This window comes from Podarcis liolepis, assembly GCF_965112155.1.
Source record: "Podarcis liolepis genome assembly, chromosome: 11".
In the NCBI taxonomy this organism is placed as follows: Eukaryota; Metazoa; Chordata; class Lepidosauria; order Squamata; family Lacertidae; genus Podarcis; species Podarcis liolepis.
In genome coordinates this window covers 41933960-41953732 of record NC_139565.1, presented here as the reverse complement: position 1 = coordinate 41953732, position 19773 = coordinate 41933960, and the positions used below count along the sequence as shown (strand labels likewise).

The following is a 19773-nucleotide window of genomic DNA, read 5'->3' as shown; positions in this document are numbered from 1 at the left end:
CTCAGGATTATGTGAATTTGTGGGAATATAGAAACTATGCTTTGCCCGGCATTTGCAGTGTAAAAGGAGATCTCTACCTTTGTTGCAGTTTTCATGAGCATTTCTGCTGTGGAGGGCTCAGTGTGTGGGTTCATGCATGCTTGTGCATTGTGTGCAGATAGACGGCATAATGTGCAATCTTTCAATGGCACCTTTTGTGTTACTTTCACCCGAGCATGCTATTCCTCTGTGTTTTTATGCCTTCACCTTATCCGTTCAAAATGGCCATGGACTAGAGCTGTATTTGTATGAATGGAAACAAATACAGCTAGATGCTTGAAGAGAGGCTATTTGGGAAGCTGTGCTGCTCATGCTCATGTTAATAACAGGAGCACAGAATACTGCTTTCCCTCCCCACCACACCCCCCAGCTTATGCGGTGTGGAGATAGCCCAGGATTGCCTCATTGGCTCTGCTTTAAGGTTGCCAAGCCTGCTAAGTTTCAAACACCCAAAATTGGGGTGGAGGCGGGGAGGCAGGGCAGGGCAGGACAGAGCCTAGGCAAGCAAGGGAGAAACAGGGGGCTGGGCTTCCTGGCTTCACCCATGCCTTTAAAAACAAGAGGGGGAGGAGATTCCAAGTCTCTCCTTATTGCAAAGTTCATTTGTTGTGCATATGTCTTTGACAGGGGGAGCGGTGCATCTACATTATACGTTTAAAGCAGCATCATACCATTTTAAACAGTCATGACTTCTCCCAAAGACTATTGGGAACTGTAGTTTGTTCAGGGTGCTGAGAGTTCTTAGGAGACCCCTTTTTCTCCTCTCACAGAGCTACAATTCCCAGAATTCTTGAGAAGAAGGGTTGATGATACAACCATTATCAAACCCTATTCGTTGGATACCATCCTAAATCTTTAACAGTCTGGATGTGTTCCATGTGGACAGCTTATCTGCTTTCTTCCTGGGGCCTCTGCTATTCATTTCTGGCCCTTGAGATTCCACCATTGCAGGAGGTTAGACTAGATGAACCTCAGCGTCTCTTCCAACTATACAATTCTATAGTTCTATCCACAACCTTAAAACCTACCCAAATAATTGCATGCTCTTAATGGAAATGCCTTCTATTGTTTCTTCGCTGTTAAATTATAGGCCGCATTCTAGAGTCAAAGCCTTCCAAGGTAGCCCCCAACTTAGGAATCCACAGTGTAAAATCAATAACAACTTTAAAACCATAACATGCCATAATGTTGCCGTTTGCTTCTTACAGAGTTCTCACACTCTAGTGGCTAAGCAAACTACATGCTGCTTGTGTTTACCAAACTGTGTGATATTACCCTTAAAGAAAGTAACATTTGGGTCCTGACAAGCATTATATGGACATTAAATACGAATCAAATTCATTGAGAGAAAAGTCCTCATAAAACCTAACATACTCTGTTTAGGGAAGTTTTTAATGTTTGATGTTTTATTGTGCTTTTGATTCTGTTGGGAGCCACCCAGAGTGGCTGAAGAAACCCAACCAGATGTGCAGGGTATAAATTACTATTATTATTATTATTATTATTATTATTATTATTATTATTATTATTACTAGTAGTAGGATTACTACTACTACTACTCTGGTTCAAAACGCTTTACTTTAGGTCAGGTAATTGCACTGAATTTCAAAAAAATATTTCCGTTATATGTTCACCTTGTGTTAGCAAGTTATATTAACAATACTAACTAAAGCAGCTCCCTTCCTCTTGAGCTCTGTAAAGATCTTTCCTTTTTTAATTGGCCTAGTTATTTGGTGATTGAGAGGGAGCTATAATATTTAAGGAGCACTGCCCCAGTATGATGGGCTTCCAGAGGGAGAGGGAAGGTGTTGCTTCTTTGAGGTCACTCCTTTGGAGTCTCCAGCAGGGGAGGGGTGTCCCCCCATCTCTTTCTTTTTTCTTTTTGGTATGTTTTATACTCTGTTGCTGTTGTCAAAAGAGGGTGAGAGGTTTTTGCTGCGGATGCTTGTGGACAACGATTCACGCCGCTCAGGGTGGAGCGTGCAGTTGAAAGGTTTAAGGTTGCTCATAAACTGCAGAGCACAGAGTGGGACCCTCTTTGGTTTAGAGATGGGGAGGGAGAGGACAGACGGGGCAGCAGAGGGGCTCAGCTCAGCCCTCTACTGCTCTGGTGCCCCACGACCTCAAAGGCAGCATCTGATTGGCTGAGCTCCCTACCAGACTCTACCCATAGGAAAAGGATTGAAATTTAAAAGGTAGGCACTTCACTGTTGCCTCATATGTCAGCACAGCGTTGCTGTTCTAGTGTGGGCCAGTGCTGCTTGCTCCTGCCTCTGGGAGGGGGGCCCTGGGATTTAAGCCCCTAACCTGTGCCCTACACTCTGGCCTAGATGCCACTACTAACTCCAAGATGTGTAGCAGAACAAAAAAAAATCAGGAAAAAAGAAATCCTATTGGAGGAAAGGGTATCTTTGAAGAGAGCTGAAGGGCTGAAACAGGAGTACAGTACTGCAACATTTAGTTGCAGCTCCTACTGATTTCTACACACACACACACACTGCACTAAACCGCTATGTGCCATTTACAAAGAGGCCCTTGATGCAACTTCCTGCAGAGTACATACATGGATTGATATGTAAATGCAATAGAACCATCTTGTTTCCTATTATTAATTAATAATCTGCCACCCCTGCTTTTGAAGTTTGCCTATTCATGCAGTTATCAAAGCAAAATGGCCTTTGAGATCAAGCAAACACTTTTGGGGGGAATATATTGTTATTTTTCATTGTTTCACTCCCCCTGTCTTTTGAGTGCCACACTGACTCATCAATATCACAAGTGCAGTTAATGTAATTACGGTTTGGCAAATCTCATTACGGGCTCCTGACAAATAATGGCACAGTGTGAGGGGTCAGTCATTCAGCCTTTTGGACTTCATTTGTCATTATCAGACTTCACAATCAGGACTGCCAATTAAACAGACAAGGCAGCATTTGGTGAGGGAGGGTTTCTCTTTAAAAAATGGCTGCCTGGTTCCCAGTGAAGCCTGGTACAGCAGTGTTTATCTTTATATTGAAAAAAATAAGGCCAAGGAGAAGAAATCCTCACAAACAAACAAGTGTAAGCTGGAATCACAGAAAGGAAGTGCGCAATGCAGCAGTTCTGTCTTTGAATCAAATATTTTGTATTGTTTTTAGCTCTCTCGGGCTGCAGTCCTAAATACACTATGTATTTATGTATTTGTTGCATTTATATTCGTCTTTTCCACCAAGGAGCTCAAGGTGGCCTTCATGGGTCTCCCAAACCACAACCCTGCGAGGTAGGTTAGGCTGAGAGACAGTGATCGGCCCAAGGTCACCCAGTGAGTTTCATGGCTCAGCAGGGATTTGAACCCAGCTCTCTCCCAGGTCCAAATCCAGCACTCTTACCACTAACTAGTGAAAGAGTCCTGTTGGATTTAGGGAAATTTACTTCTGAGTAAAAAATGCAGATAGGATTGTGCTGTAAATCAAATAATGATGATCTCCTCTTCTTGCAGACATTGCATAAGATAGGTGTACTTTTCCCTCTTTAGCTGTTTGTTTTTGTGCAACCAGTGGCGTAGCGTGGGTTGTCAGCACCCGGGGCAAGGCAAGTAATTTGCGCCCCCTAACCCGTGGATTTGCGCCCCCTAACCCATGGATTTGCGCCCCCTAACCCTAACTCCCAGATGTTGCGCCCGGTGCGGCCGGGCCCCCCTGCACCCCCACGCTACGCCACTGTGTGCAACGCATTTTGTGTAACACAAAAAACTTTAATAAATACTATTATTATTATTATTATTTACATTGCAGAGTCACCAGTTGTCCCTGTTTACCAGAGATAGTTGTGACTTTCTGGTCCTCTTGGTGTATAGGTATAATAATTACATCAGAATGTTCCTGTTCTAATCTGCCAAGTGTCAAAGAGCATAAAATCTAGTGTTGAAATTGAGGGTTGGGGTGGCATAGGGCAGAACTCCTTCCCTTCTTTCACATTTTCAGAAGGCTGGAGGATGAATTTGAGGGATGGAGTGACGTGCACTGACTCTTCCTTGGACTGCATTCATCTATGATTCCACTGTATTACCCCCCCCATCTCCCCAAAAGAAAGAGCTCTGGAATAATGCTGCACTGTGATGTGAAGTGTCATTCTAAAGGGCGTTTGGAAAAGGCTGGGCCTCCCAGCTCAGTGCCGACTGGAAGAGCATCAGCGAGTATGTATCCCCCACCCCTTTCCCAATTGCCCCCCTCACCGCATGTCAGTGGTGCTGTGAGATTGGGGCATTTCAGACATTTGTTTATCTCCTCTTTCTTGTGTTTTAACACTGTGCACCAGGAGAGCAACTGATGCCCAGGATCATGATAGCAAAGAAAGCAGCATGGTGTAGTGGTTAGAGCAGGGAACTGGATTTAGCTAGTGGTCCACATCCTTAGCTCCTCAGCCATGTGTGGGCCAACTTTGAGTGGGCGGGCAGGGTGAGGAAAGTTGCTTGGGATTCAATTGGAAAAGGGGAAAGACACCTGGAGAAATGATTAAGCACATGCATGTTTAGTGTACACATGGGTCTTGATTTGGCCCCAAGAGAAGACAGCAGTTCCTGAAGGAATACAGGAAAGATCATAGGAACTTGGGAAGCTGCATTAAACTGAGTCAGACCATTGGTCCATTATAGTTCAATAATGTTTGCACCAACTGGCAGCAGCTCTCCGGGATTCTCTACTTGCAGAGGTGGCAAATGAGTATTTTTACTTTATTATTTTTCAAAGTCATTTCTCTGCTACCTTTTCACATCAAGGGTGCATCCAGATTTACTGAGCATTCACTCTGTTTGTGGGGAGGTTAGATGATGTTGAGCCCAAAGTGAGTATTAACTCACACTTTCCCCTGCATTTTCCCATCACTTCCCCAGTCACAAAAAAAGATTGATCTTTTGGGGAAGTGAGTTCATTGCGCAACCTGAATTTGCAGATATGTGATCGAACTACGGCTTTAAAAATGCAGTGTTTCCAGTTGCACTGGGAAGGATGTTAGAGGGACAACCTACAATTCATTCTTAGCTTTTGGGAGCACACCTGGAAATGTGAAATTAAGGGAGTTTTGTTTATACGCAGATCAATAAAGACTGAACTGAAAGCGTAAGAAACAAGGTAATCAAACAGCACAACAAGAAATTATTGTTTAGTTGCAAATGGTCCTTCTTGAACATTATGGTAGGTTTCCCCTGCCCCCCAATACCTATTTTCTCCTTTAAAACCCTAATCTTTGGTGATGGGTCATGCTGTGCTTTTGTACTGGAAACCTTGAAGGCTCATAATTTAATGGCAGGTATCTCTACAGGGAGAAGATTAAAGTGTACAGACTTCTTCTAACCACGAGCCATTAAATCACTTTTCACAGTTGGGCATAGCAAGCAGCATTGTGTGTGACATATGAACTCTCAATTAACATGCATTTTTGTTATACCCCATGGTGGCAAATGTGTTTAAATGAGGCTATTCATATGTCACCCTCCTTTGGCCCTTATGCTCCCAGGCAGCATAACCTAGAGGTGTAAAGTTGCAATTAGTTACATGGTAGGAAAGTCCTGTTGACTTCAATGGAGCTGGTGGGTGTGGGTGGGTGTGGAATAAGGAAGGGGGAGAAATTCAGTTCGCTTTTAAAGGTGAATCTGCCTAATTCATCCTTTCTGGAACAATACATGAGCAAAAATCACAACCGTCATTTGAAATTTGCACTTGTCCGAATTTTGCAATGTGGTTCTCCAGCCAAGTAATTTGAACAAAAATTCATATACCGTGATAAAGGATGCATAAAATGCATATGTTAGTGAAAATAACGTTAACAGTCTGTTAGGTATGGGGAAACTGCTTTGCAAAAATATGTATATTAGGGAAAATGCATACAGTTGTGCATATTGGGAGAAATTCACTGATAAATCCTCACAAGGACCTCTTCCTTTTTAATGCAACCTAATGTGAAGAACTGAATTTAAGACTGGAAAAATGAGAAACTCTCCCAAGTTGTTCCAGAGAGAAAACAGACATGCAAGCTTGGCAGCAAGGACAGGAGGCCCAGGGCACAACACGCTGTCCTTACTCTCCTTGAGCTAAATAAAAACTTAAATTCTGAATAAAGTAACTTTAACTACAAAAACCACCATGCAGGTTGAATCCAGCAGGGATGTGAGGGCTTTCTTGTGTTTTGTACAGTCTGTCACAATTATGGAACGAAGAAAGTGGATAAAGAAAAGTTTTTTGTCTCATAACAATAGAACTTGCGTATATCTGATGAAGCTCAGTGATGGAAGATTCAGGACAGAATCTTTAAGAAGTAATTCTTCATGCAGCATATAGTTAAACTGCAGAATTCGCACCCACAGGAGGCAGGGATGGCCACCAATTTGGATGGCTTTAAAAGAGGATCAGTAGAGGTTAAAGGCTATCAGTAGCTTCTAGCCATGATTCTCTGCCTCTATGGTTGGAGGCAGTGATGCTTCTGAATTCCAGATGCTGGAAACATCTGGAGGGAAGAGGGCTCTTGTGCTCAGGTCCTGCTTGCAGGTTTTCCACAGGCGTCTGGTTGGCCACTGTAATTATTATTATTATTATTATTATTATTATTATTATTATTATTAATCTATACCCCGCCCATCTGACTGGGTTTCCCCAGCCACTCTGGGCAGCTTCCAACTGAATATTAAAAACATCAGCATCAGACATTAAAAACATCCCTAAACAGAGCCGCTTTCAGTTGTCTTTTAAAAGTAAAATAGTTGTTTATTGCCTTGACATCTGCTGGGAGGGCATTCCACAGGGCGGGCGCCACTACCGAGAAGGCCCTCTGCCTGGTTCCTTGTAACCTCACTTCTCGCAGCAAGGGAACTGCCAGAAGGCCCTCGGCGCTGGACCTCAGTGTCCGGGCTAGATGATGGGGATGGAGACGCTCCTTCATGTATACAGGACCGAGGCCGTTTAGGGCTTTAAAGGTCAGCACCAACACTTTGAATTGTGCTCAGAAACGTACTGGAAGCCAATGAAGATCTTTCAGGACCAGTGTGCTGGACAGGATGCTGGACTAGATGGCGCATTGGCCTTGATCCATCAGGCTCTTCTTATGTTCCTAGAAGTGGGCAGTGTTCTCTGGAAAGAGAGATTGATTGCTAAACCACCCTGACCATAGTGCTTTAAATGTATAGTGTGGATGTGACGTTTATCTCCCATAGGACTGCTGTTTAAAAGAAAAAGAAGCCACATTCAGTGGAATCACACACTTCATGCAATGTGTAGTTTGGCTCTCAGTAGCATTCATATCACCCCCCCAAGGTAAACTAGTGATGATATCCCATATGGTAAATGTGGGGCTTAGGCTAAGGATACATGGCTACACACACACACACACACACAACTGTATTTATAGGTTGATGAGAATGAGCTAGAAGAGGGAGGAAATGACTGTTACAAAGATTTTGAGGGTGCTTGATAACTATAGCAACAGGATCTGTGTACTTAAAGCATAGTGCTGTGCCAATACCTGTTCTCAGTGTGCTACATTAATTGAACACTCCCAACAGTAATAGTCAGCTCTACCACACTAGCATGAGCACACATTTTATTGTGATAATGGAGTGCAATTATCGCACAGAAGTGCGTTAATTTGTCATGAAACCTCCACGACGATGACATTCTTTCCCTTTAAACCTTTTTAACTGCTTTTCGAGGCACTAAATTAAAATCTCTGTGAAATGAGAGGTTAGCAGCTAGGTTCACGTTCTCATGATAATGTGTTCTTGAAACCAGGAAATGGGAGCTTAGTCAGCTAGCTGACTGCCGTCCCATGATGAGGAAATTCTTACCTCCATTTCATCCCAGATTTTTCAGATTCAAAGCAGTTGTGACACACAGTCATTTGCACCCCCCCAATTATTCTTTCCACCCAGGTGTGGGGAATATTTTGTAGCCCAGTGGCTGCATTCTCCCATGTGCATCCTTCCAGGGTCCAAATTGTGCGCCAGTTGTGGGTAGGGACGGGTGCAAAAGTGGCCAGAGCAATGGATGTGAATTGTACCCATGTACAGTAGGTTACATGCCAACCATGTGACCTTTCTCCATATGGACACACCCCTCCACCCACCTTCCAAGGAAGCAAAAGGCGTTATTGGAGGTCAAGGCCACATTGCCGCCAGGCAAGTACAGTGGTACCTCAGGTTACAGACACTTCAGGTTACAGACTCCACTAACCCAGAAATAGTACCTTGGGTTAAGAACTTGGCTTCAGGATGAGAACAGAAATCGCGCAGCAGCGGCGTAGCAGCAGTGGGAGGCCCCATTAGCTAAAGTGGTGCTTCAGGTTAAGAACAGTTTCAGGTTAAGAATGGACCTCCAGAACGAATTAAGTTCTTAAGCCGAGGTACCACTGTATGCATGCTAATTGGTTGCGGTAACAGTTAAAACCATTTTTTCTTCTGTCTAGGAGCATAATCCAAAATTGGGGTGGTCACTTGCTTGCTGCATTTCAAAGTTTATACCTGCTTAAGGAGGCAATTGTGTGTGGCAGGGTTGTTTGTAGAGCTTGACATTGCCTCTGCAGTGAAAAGTGTTGATTGCCACAAATAAAAAAAAGCCCTCCCCTTTTAACCCAAAAAATGGATGTACTTGGGTTTTCCAGGGGGGAAAAACAACTTGTAATCTGTCCTTGCCAGCAGCTACCTCTTTTTTCATTTCCTGTTGTTCTTCTTCCCCACACCTGCCTTTATCTAAGGAAAGAGTGATCAGATGGCTTACTACCTGCAAATTTGTAGCTGTTTCTACAGCGTCCATCCTCACTCCACAGTTCACATGAGAAACAACTTGACATGTCTTGCATGATTCATGGGACTGGGAAGTGGCTAGAAGTCCCACTTAAAGGATGGCATTTTAGAATGGAATAGGGTGAATCATTAGGAGTTAGCAGCAATGGCAGGAAACGGCACTCTAGTTAATTGCCTGCTCCTGCCTTGATCTAGCACACCGAGAGTACAGCATGTTCCCAGAAATGTGTGGAGTAGACGAGGAAGCATGAACCTACCGCCACCCACAAGAACATGGTCTGTAGGGGGACTTTAGCTAGAGTGCATGTGATTTGCGAGATAGTTCATCTCTTAAACAGCAAAATCCAGATGCTTTTAGAATATATTGGCCTATAGATATATCTATACACAAACTCACACACGCACACAGATCTGTTCTCCATAAAATGTACTCTCAGATTCTCAACAGATCTGTTAATGGGAGAGTGTGTTCATCTGGCAAGAGTTCTGTATCTGACTTAGTATAAACATGACTAATCTGAAACAGGAGCAGCCTTGATTTAATTTCCTTGGAACATCATGCTGGGGGCGGGGGGGGGGGGAGCACAGACAGACAGAAATTGGCAGTTTCCAAAGGGAAAGAGAAAAGGGAAAGACATGGGCTCAAGTTTACCACAACAGCAATGGAGATTGATTTTGATTTTAGATGTTCTCCTCTTAGTGTAGAGCATTTGCACTTTAGAGTCATAAGGAAGGCAGGGAGAAATAAACAGTTCTGAGGATATAGAGGTATCAGGTGTGTACACACCATACATTTAAAGCACACGCTTCCCCCGCCCAATAATCCCAGTAACTGTAGTATGTAAAGGGTGCTGGGAATATTTGCTCTGTGTGAGTAAACTCCCTGGATTTATTTTATTTATAGAATTTATATGCCGCCCTATACCCACAGGTCTCAGGGCGGTTCCACAGAATAAAATCAAAACATAAAACCAGAAAATGCATAATCAAAATAAAAACCCAATAAGCCACCCACCCCCTTTGGAGGAAGCAGTGTGCTTTAAATGCATGGTGTGTACACAGACATTGTTGATACAGAGAGAACAGAAAGATATTGTGAGGTTAGTGTTGGGTTTAATTTTGCCATTATCTTGGAGGACGTTTGCCATTATCTTGGAGGACGTTTGCAGCTAGTTGAGAGCATTGTAGTAATGGGTTTTGTGAGCTCATAGGAATACAGCTTCCAGCAGCCAAAAACTTCACTTCTGGGAATGCTTTCCCCATTTTAGGATGACGTTCATAGATTCAGATGGAACTTTCTGGGCTTCTCTACTTGACAAACGGCCAATTTTAATGTTAAGGAGATCCGGTTTGGGTTTGATGGGTTCCAGTGCACCACAGTCTGCAGCTGTTCCAGTCCTGGTTTTACACAAAGCTCAGGGGACTAGGCCCTGAAGCAGCTGAGGACTGTAGATGTTCGGTGGGCTTTTGTCATGACTAATGTGTGTTTGTGTTTGTTCTAAATAAAGTGTTTTGGTCATTATTTTTCATGTAACTCTTGCACCATTCTTCTTGGCTACATCCTGGGAAAGCCAGCTGCATTCCTTTGGGGAAGTGCCACACCTCCGTGGTAGAGCAACTGTTTTGGGGGCAGAAGGTCCCAGGTTCAAGCCCTGGCATCTCCCTAGCCTGAAGCCATGGAAAGCTGCTGCCAATCAGTATAGACAGCACTGAGCTAGATGGGCCAGTGGGCTGTGATTTGAAAGAAGGCAGTTCCCCATGTTTTTCATTTGGAACCGCCACTTCTCTTTTAACATTTTCCTATTGGGGGTGGGGTGGGATGAGAAATCCGAATCTTGATGGTTTTTTCTTTAGTTGAAGCATTTTTACCTCACACTCCAGCCAAACATGTTTTACAAGATGATGAGACATGGGTGGCGCTGTAGTCTAAACCACTGAGCCTCTTGGGCTTACCGATTGGAAGGTCAGTGGTTCGAATCCCCACGACGGAGTGAGCTCCCATTGCTCTGTCTCAACTTCTGCCAACCTAGCAGTTCAAAAGCATGCCAGTGCAAGTAGATAAATTGGTATCGCTGGGGCAGGAAGGTAAACGGTGTTTCCGTGCACTGCTCTGGTTTCCGTCACGGTGTCCCATTGTGCCAGAAGCGGTTTAGTCATGTTGGCCACATGACCCGGAAAGCTGTCTGTGGACAAACGCCAGCTCCCTTGGCCTGAAAGCGAGATGAGCGCCACAACCCCATAGTCGCCTTTGACTGGACTTATCCTTCCAGGGTCCTTTACCTTTTTTTCAGTAGTAAGACAGTCTCTGCCCTCAGGTTTGTAATCTAGAAAAGGTGGCATGAGAAAGGTGGGAAGAATGGGAGTGAAGGCAGGAAAAAGAAAACTCAGGCACTTAGTTACATGACCACATGGAATAGAAACAGTTTAAGGAGAGGAAAAGAAGAAAGTTGCTGGCGTCTCAGTTGATAGAGCAGCCTTGATTCCCTTCTCACCCTCTGCTGCGCTCAAATGGAATGGCTGCTGACTGGTAAGGGAGAGGAAAAGCCAATGAAGTGGCCCTGCTTCACTTACTTACTTACTTACTTACTTACTTACTTACTTATGAAAGTATTTCTATACCATCATATCATAGAAAATCAGGGCAGTGTACAATGTGAAAACACAGAGCACCATCTTAAAAAATAAAGATTCAGATCATCATTCAGGCTACTAATTGTAAAAATAAAAATTAAATGTTTAAAGTTTTAAAGTAGTATCTGTTTTTTTGACAACGCAATCCCCTTTGGTCTAGTCCAGTGTTTTCCAAGCTTGGGTCTCCAGCTGTTTTCGAACTACAGTTCCCATTATCCCTGACCGCTGGTCCTGCTAACTAGGGATGATGGGAGTTGTAGGTCAGAAACAGCTGGACCCAAGTTTGGGAAAGACTGGTCTAGTGTGATCTTTGGCAGATCAACAGCTGAATTATGAGTCTGTCTAGAAACAACTTCTCTCTTGCCAGAGCAAGCCGAGAAGGGTAAAGGGCTTCACTTGCCCCCTGTTGGTGGTCTGATTATGTTCTGACATACAATTTTTAGACCATTCCAGGTGGTCATTCAGAAAGACTGTGTAACTAAGAAATGGTGCCTGAGTTTTCCTTTTTTCCTGCAAGGGGGATCAACCTTAGACGAAAGCTTTGCAAAGGCAGAGCTGTTGTTCTCAGCAGATTGATGACAGCACTCTGCCTGACCTGCCCTGGGTCAATAGAATCCTGCCCTGTAAATCTTGCAGAAGGTGGAAGCACAGAACAATGCAGGCTTCCATTTCCCTTCTCGGCAGCCATCTTGGAGGGCTGTGGAACACCTTCTCTGCACCAACTACTGCAGTAATATTGTTCAGCTCCTGCATTCTGCACTCCAGTTAGTACCGGCTATATCTGCAGCAATATAATTTTCAGACAGCCTCAGCCTCCTGTTTAAGTCTTTGTGGTTCAATTGTGCGGAAGCCAGGGATGCCCTTTCCAGGATAAAATGCTTTAATACTTCGGTTGAGAGTCTCTCTTTCTCGCTGGCAGAGAGAAGGTAGGGGGGGCAATGGAATTTGAAACAAACAAACATTTCTTGGGAAAGAATTAGGGTGATTTGATCAATGGCACCTGCATCGAAACACCAATGCCTCCTGCAAAGATGGGAGGATATTTGAGAATTCCCAACTCATCCTCACTGACGACAGTTGTCACATAAGGAATTTGAGACTTGCCTGAAGACGTCATCAACCCACAGGGAAGGAAGCTTTCCTATGCTATATATTACAAGCTAACTCAAATTTATCGAGTAAGTGAAACACATCTTTGTCATTGGGGAAACATCCGTTCAAATGCTCTTCCTCCGATTTACACAGAGAAAGTTGATCTGCAAGCTTTTCTCTCAGTGTTAAGCCCTATTCATTTGTGTCCCTCACCCCATGGTTTTAAGCTGAGAAGAAAAAACCTGTGTGAAAGCTGGCTGTTACAGAGAAATTGCTGAAGTCTCAAGGGGAGAAGCAGGCAAAGTCACCCACAGTTGTACTGAGAAGCCAACTCGCTTCAGGTTTCTCTCCTACACCTGGCAGTAACCATTCCGTCTGGCATTCCGTAGCATACATAAATAAATTTCTATACAATTGCGTGGACAGGCTGAGTCCCCCCAACTCCAGGCGACCCCCGAGCAGAATAATGACTCATGACAACGTGTTATGGGATTAAAATTGGCCACAACTTTATTAAGTTTCAGATGTAGGAAGACCTTGGCTCAGGCACTGGGCATTTATCCTTCCCAGTCCCCAGCTGGGGATCTGGGAGACATCAGGGTTATCCAGAATGTGTGGGGATCGGGCTGGCTCTAGAGAACCATATTTTTTGCTCTATAAGACGCACCAGACCACAAGACGCACCTAGTTTTTGGAGGAGGAAAACAAGAAAAAAAATATTCTGAATCTCAGAAGCCAGAACAGCAAGAGGGATCGCTGCGCAGTGAAAGCAGCAATCCCTCTTGCTGTTCTGGCTTCTGGGATAGCTGTGCAGCCTGCATTCACTCCATAAGACGCACACACATTTCCCCTTACTTTTTAGGAGGGGAAAAGTGAGTCTTATAGAGAAGAAATATGGTATGTTCAAGCAGAGAGCCTGCCCCCCATTTCACCGCCATCGCAGGGGAAAGCAATGACAACCTCTCGGTGTATGGCCAATGCCTCTCCCCTCAAAACCCCTTTAATGCGGAACCCTGGGCTCACTGCCGCAAGGGGGGGCGTGGGTCACCGCTTCACCCCCCCCCCCATTTAGGAAGATAGACTAAAGGATTCCGCCTAAGGCCTGAAACCACCAAAGTTGTGATGTTTTGCTACGGGAAAGGCAAAACCTGCCAATGCAGGAAAATTCCTTTCCAGCTCTTCAACAGCGATCCTGACGTAGCAGCGCCTACGTACCTGTGGAGAAGAGGTTAACTTGCAAAAGAAGACTTAACTGAGGGAGGGCAGGGTGGGAGAAGCTCTGAAACCAACTGACGCTTTGCAGGTAAGATTCACCTTCTGTTATGCGGGCAGGGCCGTCCCTCCCCTTACCTGGCCGATCCCATGAGAACACCTCCCCAGGCGGGATTGGGTGATTGGCTGAGGTAGGCGGAGACCTAAAGGTATCCAGCCTGGGGAGGATGAAGCCAGCCCAAACTACCAGGAGTCACACAGGGATCCGAGGGGGCTGCGTGCAACCCCACAAAAGGCGCCCCCCATTTGATGTGGGGAGCGGTCATTTAGGTAGTTCTGTCCCTATAATTCCCAAAAGAAAAGCTTCTGGGGTTGTTGTTTTTATAAAAAGCTATATCATTGTATATCATTTCTGGAGATGTTTGTTTGTTTGCTTGTTATTTTTCTGTACTCATCCTTCCAAGGATCACAAGGCAGTTTACAACTGAGAAGAGATTGGTGTGCCGACTCATTGCGCCATGTCACTTTTTCTGCCGTTTTCTGCGTTAATCTGCAAATACCACAATCAGCACCACAAATCTTATTGAAATACAAACGTCATTTCTCCTCAAAATATGTGTGTTAAAATGTATTTTGGTCATTTTTAAATTTTCATTTTATTTTTTCACCAAGAACTGTGTCGGAACATTCAGGAAGAGCAAAAGCCATTGGGTAACTAACAGATCAGTTCTAGTTCTTGGAAGAAAGTCCCATTGCATCCTTTAAGGTTTATTCCCTGATGAGTGTGTATAGGATTGCATCTTACATTTCAATCCACACATTAGTCCCGAAGATACAGATCAGGTCATTCTTACTGGAATTTGCAAAGATTTAATTTCTCAACAACCCCTTCTTAAAAGCTGGGGATGAGAAGCAAAGATATTTGATGTATAATGATTTTGGCTAACATTGTAGTAATATTACTTTTATAAAATTGTAATTTTTAAAAAGTTGGGAAGGGGAATTAGAATGCATGCATCTCCCTAAGGCTATATGTGAGACACATAAGAACTTTGATAACAGAAGCATTTTTCTTATTGCAAAGTAACCATTTCCCTATGTGTATGGCTATTAGGTAGAAAAATCATACTTCTTCCTCTAGCTGTTTTACAGGTTTTAAAACAGCTTCCATTTGTTAATGAAATATAGTTATGTCAATGGGCCCTGACTAACAGCTGATCAAAAAATGAAATCTTTTTGAGTCGCTAATGGGTTGGCACGGTAAGAAGTCTGAGTTACTGCCATTTGCAAGGTTGCCATGGTAACTGGCGCATCTTTTATGAAAGCCGTTTATCATATTCTGATAAACTACACATTCCTAAAGAACTCAGCATGCTTCCCTCTGCTCCCCTCCCCGCAAAAAAAAACCCACATCTCTGTGACCCTGGACTTCAAAAGCACTGGCACTTTCTTCCCTTCCCTTTAATATTAATGAAATTCCAGTCTCTGTGTCTTATCTTAGGGCTTAGCCACACTTACCTTTTGCTCTGCTTTTTCCAGGCAGAGGCCTGCACTTTAATGCTCCATGTCCGAGCACTTTTAATTTTTTTTTATTTTGCCCTGAGCTTTCCCTGCTCTTTAAAGCTGAATCGGAGCAAATGTCAATTCGGGTTTCCCGTGGATTAGTGTTTGCTCTGATTGAGCTCAAAAGAGCAGGTTTTCATGGAGAAAGCTCCAGAGCAACAGACTTGAAGCTTTAAATTGTGGAGCGTCCCTGGAAAGAGCAGAGGAAAGGTACGTGTGGATAAGCCTTTAGTTATGTCACCGTGCTGGAGGGCAACCTGCGTGAAGCAGACATTTTAGCGGCTGCTTTTGTAAAGAAGAAAAATGGGGAGTGCAATCTGATATCCGGTTGAATGCACAAATAGCAATGCGAAGCCAAAAATATTCCTTCATGATCCACATTACTGTATAAATTGGTTGCTGTAATAGAAATCCCTTGACTGAATTAAAAGAACAAACACCCAACCCAACACTGCTGTTTAATTATATGCAAAAACCTGCTCTCTTGAGGCAAGCCAGCTCATACTGCCTACAGGTAGTGCCAGTCTAATTACCTTGTTCTTTTGACTGATCTCTCTCTCTTTCTTTCTTTCTCTCTCTCTCTCCTAAGGTCAACCCAAATAAAAACTTATTCCTGGGATAATGCCCAGGTTATTTTGGTCGGTAATAAATGTGACATGGAAGAAGAACGGGTAATCTCCACCGACAGAGGGAAACATTTAGCAGAACAACTTGGTAAGAAGAGAATTTATATACAAAAAAAATAATTTGAGCTCCATCTGCCCTGTACATTTAAAGCAGTTGTCCGACCACTTGAAATCGTCATGGTTTCCCTTAAAGAATCCAGGGAGCTGTGGTTTGTTAAGGATGCTGAGAGATCTTGAGAGACCACCATTCATCTCACAGAGCTGCAGAGAGGGACTGGTTATTAAGCCACTGTGGGAATTACAGCTCTTTGAGGGGAGCAGGGCTTTCCTAACAACTCTCAGCACCCTTAACAAAGTGAACTTCCCAGAATTCCTTGGAGGAAGCTATGATGGTTTAAAGTGGCATGGGACTTATTTAAATGTAGAGTGCAGAAGGGGCCTTTGTTGTTTGTTGTGGTCCATTCCATCTGTTTGCATGCCACAGGAACTTCTGACAGGGGCTTGCGCATATTGACTGCCCATCACTCTCCCAGTTGCTCAGCACAAAAGGAGTATAGTGGTATCTCGGGTTATATATGCTTCAGGTTACATACACTTCAGGTTACAGACTCCCCTAACCCAGAAATAGTACCTCGGGTTAAGAACTTTGCTTCAGGATGAGAATAGAAATCGTGAAGCAGCAGCAGGAGGCCCCATTAGCTAAAGTGGTGCTTCAGGTTAAGAACAGACCTCCAGAACGAATTAAGTTCTTAACCCGAGGTACCAATGCATAGTGTGAAATGAGAAACATGCTCAACTGGCAAGGCAGATTCTCCTTTCTCAAGTGGTTTCTCCAGCAAATGCAGTTAGTGGCCAGTAGGGATGAGCGAATCTATCAGTTTTGCTTTTTCTCAGTTTCGAATTTCTTTCCCCATTTCAAATTCAGTTTGCAACAATTCTGCATCTGTTTGCAAAGTTGTTGCTTCTGTTTTTTTGAGTTGTCCCATAAGAACACAAGAAGAGCCTGCTGGACCAGACTGACGGCCCATGTTGTCCAGCATCCTCTTTGTACGGAGACCAACCAGATGCAAACAGGGCCAAACACAAGAGGACTCTCCCCTCCAGCAGTTTCCAGAGACTATTGTGGCTTAGGACCCAATGATAGTCTTATCCTCCATGAATTTGCCCAATCCTCTCAGAAATTCATCGGCATCCTGGCACACAGTTCTCCTAATATAGTCATGTTTGAATGCAATTCCCCCTAATATAATCCATTTTGGGGGCTGTTATTTTCAGGAATATATGTATTTTTATGCACACTTTTGCCTAACGTACACATTTTTGAACACATGTTTTGCTTGGAGAATTGCATCGCAAAATTTGAAGGAGTGTGGTTTTTTTTAAAAAAGTGTTTGGATTCGCATATTGTTTCAGGGAGTGCAAATTAGGTAGAGTCACATAAAAATGCAAACCAAACTGAATTTCTTCCCCGATTCCTAGTAGCAGGCAGGGAGATTCCACCTTTATTTCTTAACGAACCTACAGTGGGAATGTAGCTTCTGATAAACACAGGAAATAAAACATAACTGGAGAAAAAGGCTAACTAGGGTTTCTACCTACTTTTCATATCGCCAGCTGCTGTCTCAACTCCTTCACACCCACTAATCTTAGTTTGATTAGGGAGTTTTATGATTCTGTGCTCTGCATCTCTTCCTCTAAGAGCTTAATTGCACATTGAGTGGCTTAAGACATAATGTTAAATGACGAGCCTTGGGATCATCCATTTTCCCCCCTCCTCTCTCTTCCTCCATCATGGACCTAAAGAGGAGATAGAAAGAGCAGGTGAAGAAATGGTTAAGCACCCTTGAAAACTGCCCTTTTCCTGAAGCTGTGTTTCCTTATTAGAAGCAGCCCTCAGCATTTTAATACACACACGTATGCGCACAGCATCTTGTTAAGCCCTAAAAGAACATCAGAAGTGACTGTTTCCTGAGTCTTTGCTATTTTTGTGAGCAGGACTAGGGGAGTGGGCATGGATGCCGAGCCCTTTTCTTCTCCAGTAAACCAAGGAAACAAGCATGAGCAGAGGATTAGAAAACGAGACGGCAAAATCTCTTGGGCAACCTGGAAAAAAAAACGCCGCGTAGCTGGGAAAGACAGCTCTGCGAAATAACTCATTAAAGAAGTTGGGTTGGAAATCTGTTCAGAGCATTTGCAGGTTCTGCTTTCTATAAGTGGCTCTTTCTTTTTTATCAGAGCTATCAACAGTACTTTAACAACATATTAAGAGGTGTCCCTGTTGCGAATCTACGGTAGCTCTAGCCAAATGGTAGTTATAGAACGGGGCAGAGAGAGCCTGTTCCATTCATCAAAAAGCCTGCAGCTTAAATAAATCCTCTTGCATCTTGGGATTCACACTGCATTTTTCCTTCTTTTCTTTTTTTTGCATGCCCCTATGAAGTTTTTTTAAAAAATAATAAATGTGCCAATGCAACAAATTTGTGTTTAAAAACTTATATGCAGGCACACTTTGATTGTCTGCATGCAGAGTTTTAATTTTTTGAGAACTGAATAGGCACAGATGTGTTTGGATCCTCTCTCCCTGCCTCTTAAAAAATGTCCAGGTTGCTGTGTGTTTTATAATTTACACTTAGGGCCTTTGTAAGTCAATTGGAGTGGATCATAACCCACAAAGACCATTTTCATATGTGGCATCAGTGCCTTTTAGCTTCCTTCCTTCTTTCTCTCTCTCTCTCTCTCTCTCTCTCTCTCTCTCTCTCTCATCAGCTTTGTGCGAAACTGGGAATGCAGGACAAAACATGGAAGGGATCCATTTTAAAATAGAAGATTAATTTAAGCCAATAAAATATATTGTACGTTTGCATTATAGAATATACAAAAAGGCAGTTGAAGCCACAGGTGTAAAAATGCCCTGAGTTTACATAGAAACCATGCTCACCATTATCAGCACAGTTACTTCTTATGCCCAAATCAAATCAGTTGCAAATTTTGGCTGGTGTAGCTTCACAGACAGTAGCTGTTTACTCTGTGTCAAACAGAACCTCATATAATAATCTTCAAAGCTTGGAAAATCCATACTGTAATTATTATTTTTTTACACCAAATGTTTGAGCCCCTTTCCCAGTGGAGCAAGCACTCCCAAACACCTGTGTTAATAGCCAGTATAATCACAGCCCCCAAAGGATTCTGTTTCTAGTAGTTTAGACACATTTCCATTAAGTGGCTATCTGGGGGGAAATTGATGCATATAGACTTATCCAGGCTTCCTGTCTAGCCTTCAAAGATATCCAGTTAACATGGCTGGAAAGAAAATAGGCCAGAAGTCTGATGATTTTGTTATGATGATGATTATTGAAATATTTCTGTTTCCACTATGTAAAAACATCCCAAAAAGCTTATTAAGGCAATACCTTTGTTAGGAAGACCAAAATGTCACAAACAACAGTGGGGTGCTGTTTTCATCATATTCAGCTTTTGAGTCTCCTTGGGAAGGAATATCAGTTCTCTGTTCTCTAATAGTGTCATAAGAACATAATAAGTGCCTGTTGGATCAGGCCAATGGCCCAACTTGTCTTGTCAGATGTCCTTAGCACTAGGATGGGGCACTGGTACCCTCCAGATGATGTTGGAGTCCAACTTTCATCCCTGACTAGCATGGCCCAGTGGTCAAGGATGATGGGAGCAGCAGTCCAGCAACATCTAAAGGAACTTCTGCATACCTGTCCTCTGCTGGCCACTATTAGAGACAGAATGAGGACCAGATGAGCTCTGTGGTCTGAGTTAGCATTTACAAGTCTTCTGTTCTTAATAAGCAGACATCGTCCCTCTTAGCTACAGTGCAAA

At 43.4% G+C, this 19773-nt stretch overlaps 1 protein-coding gene across 4 annotated transcripts in view; it reads left to right on the top strand.

Annotated features, from left to right (window-relative positions):
- Nucleotides 1-19773, top strand: part of RAB3C (RAB3C, member RAS oncogene family) — a 121015-nt gene that overhangs the window by 92552 nt on the left and 8690 nt on the right. For all 4 annotated transcript variants that reach the window (XM_083465538.1, XM_083465537.1, XM_083465536.1 and 1 more), the window contains exon 4: nucleotides 15894-16018. In XM_083465538.1, coding sequence (XP_083321664.1) covers nucleotides 15894-16018 — 125 coding nt within the window. The remainder of the gene's footprint in view (nucleotides 1-15893; nucleotides 16019-19773) is intronic.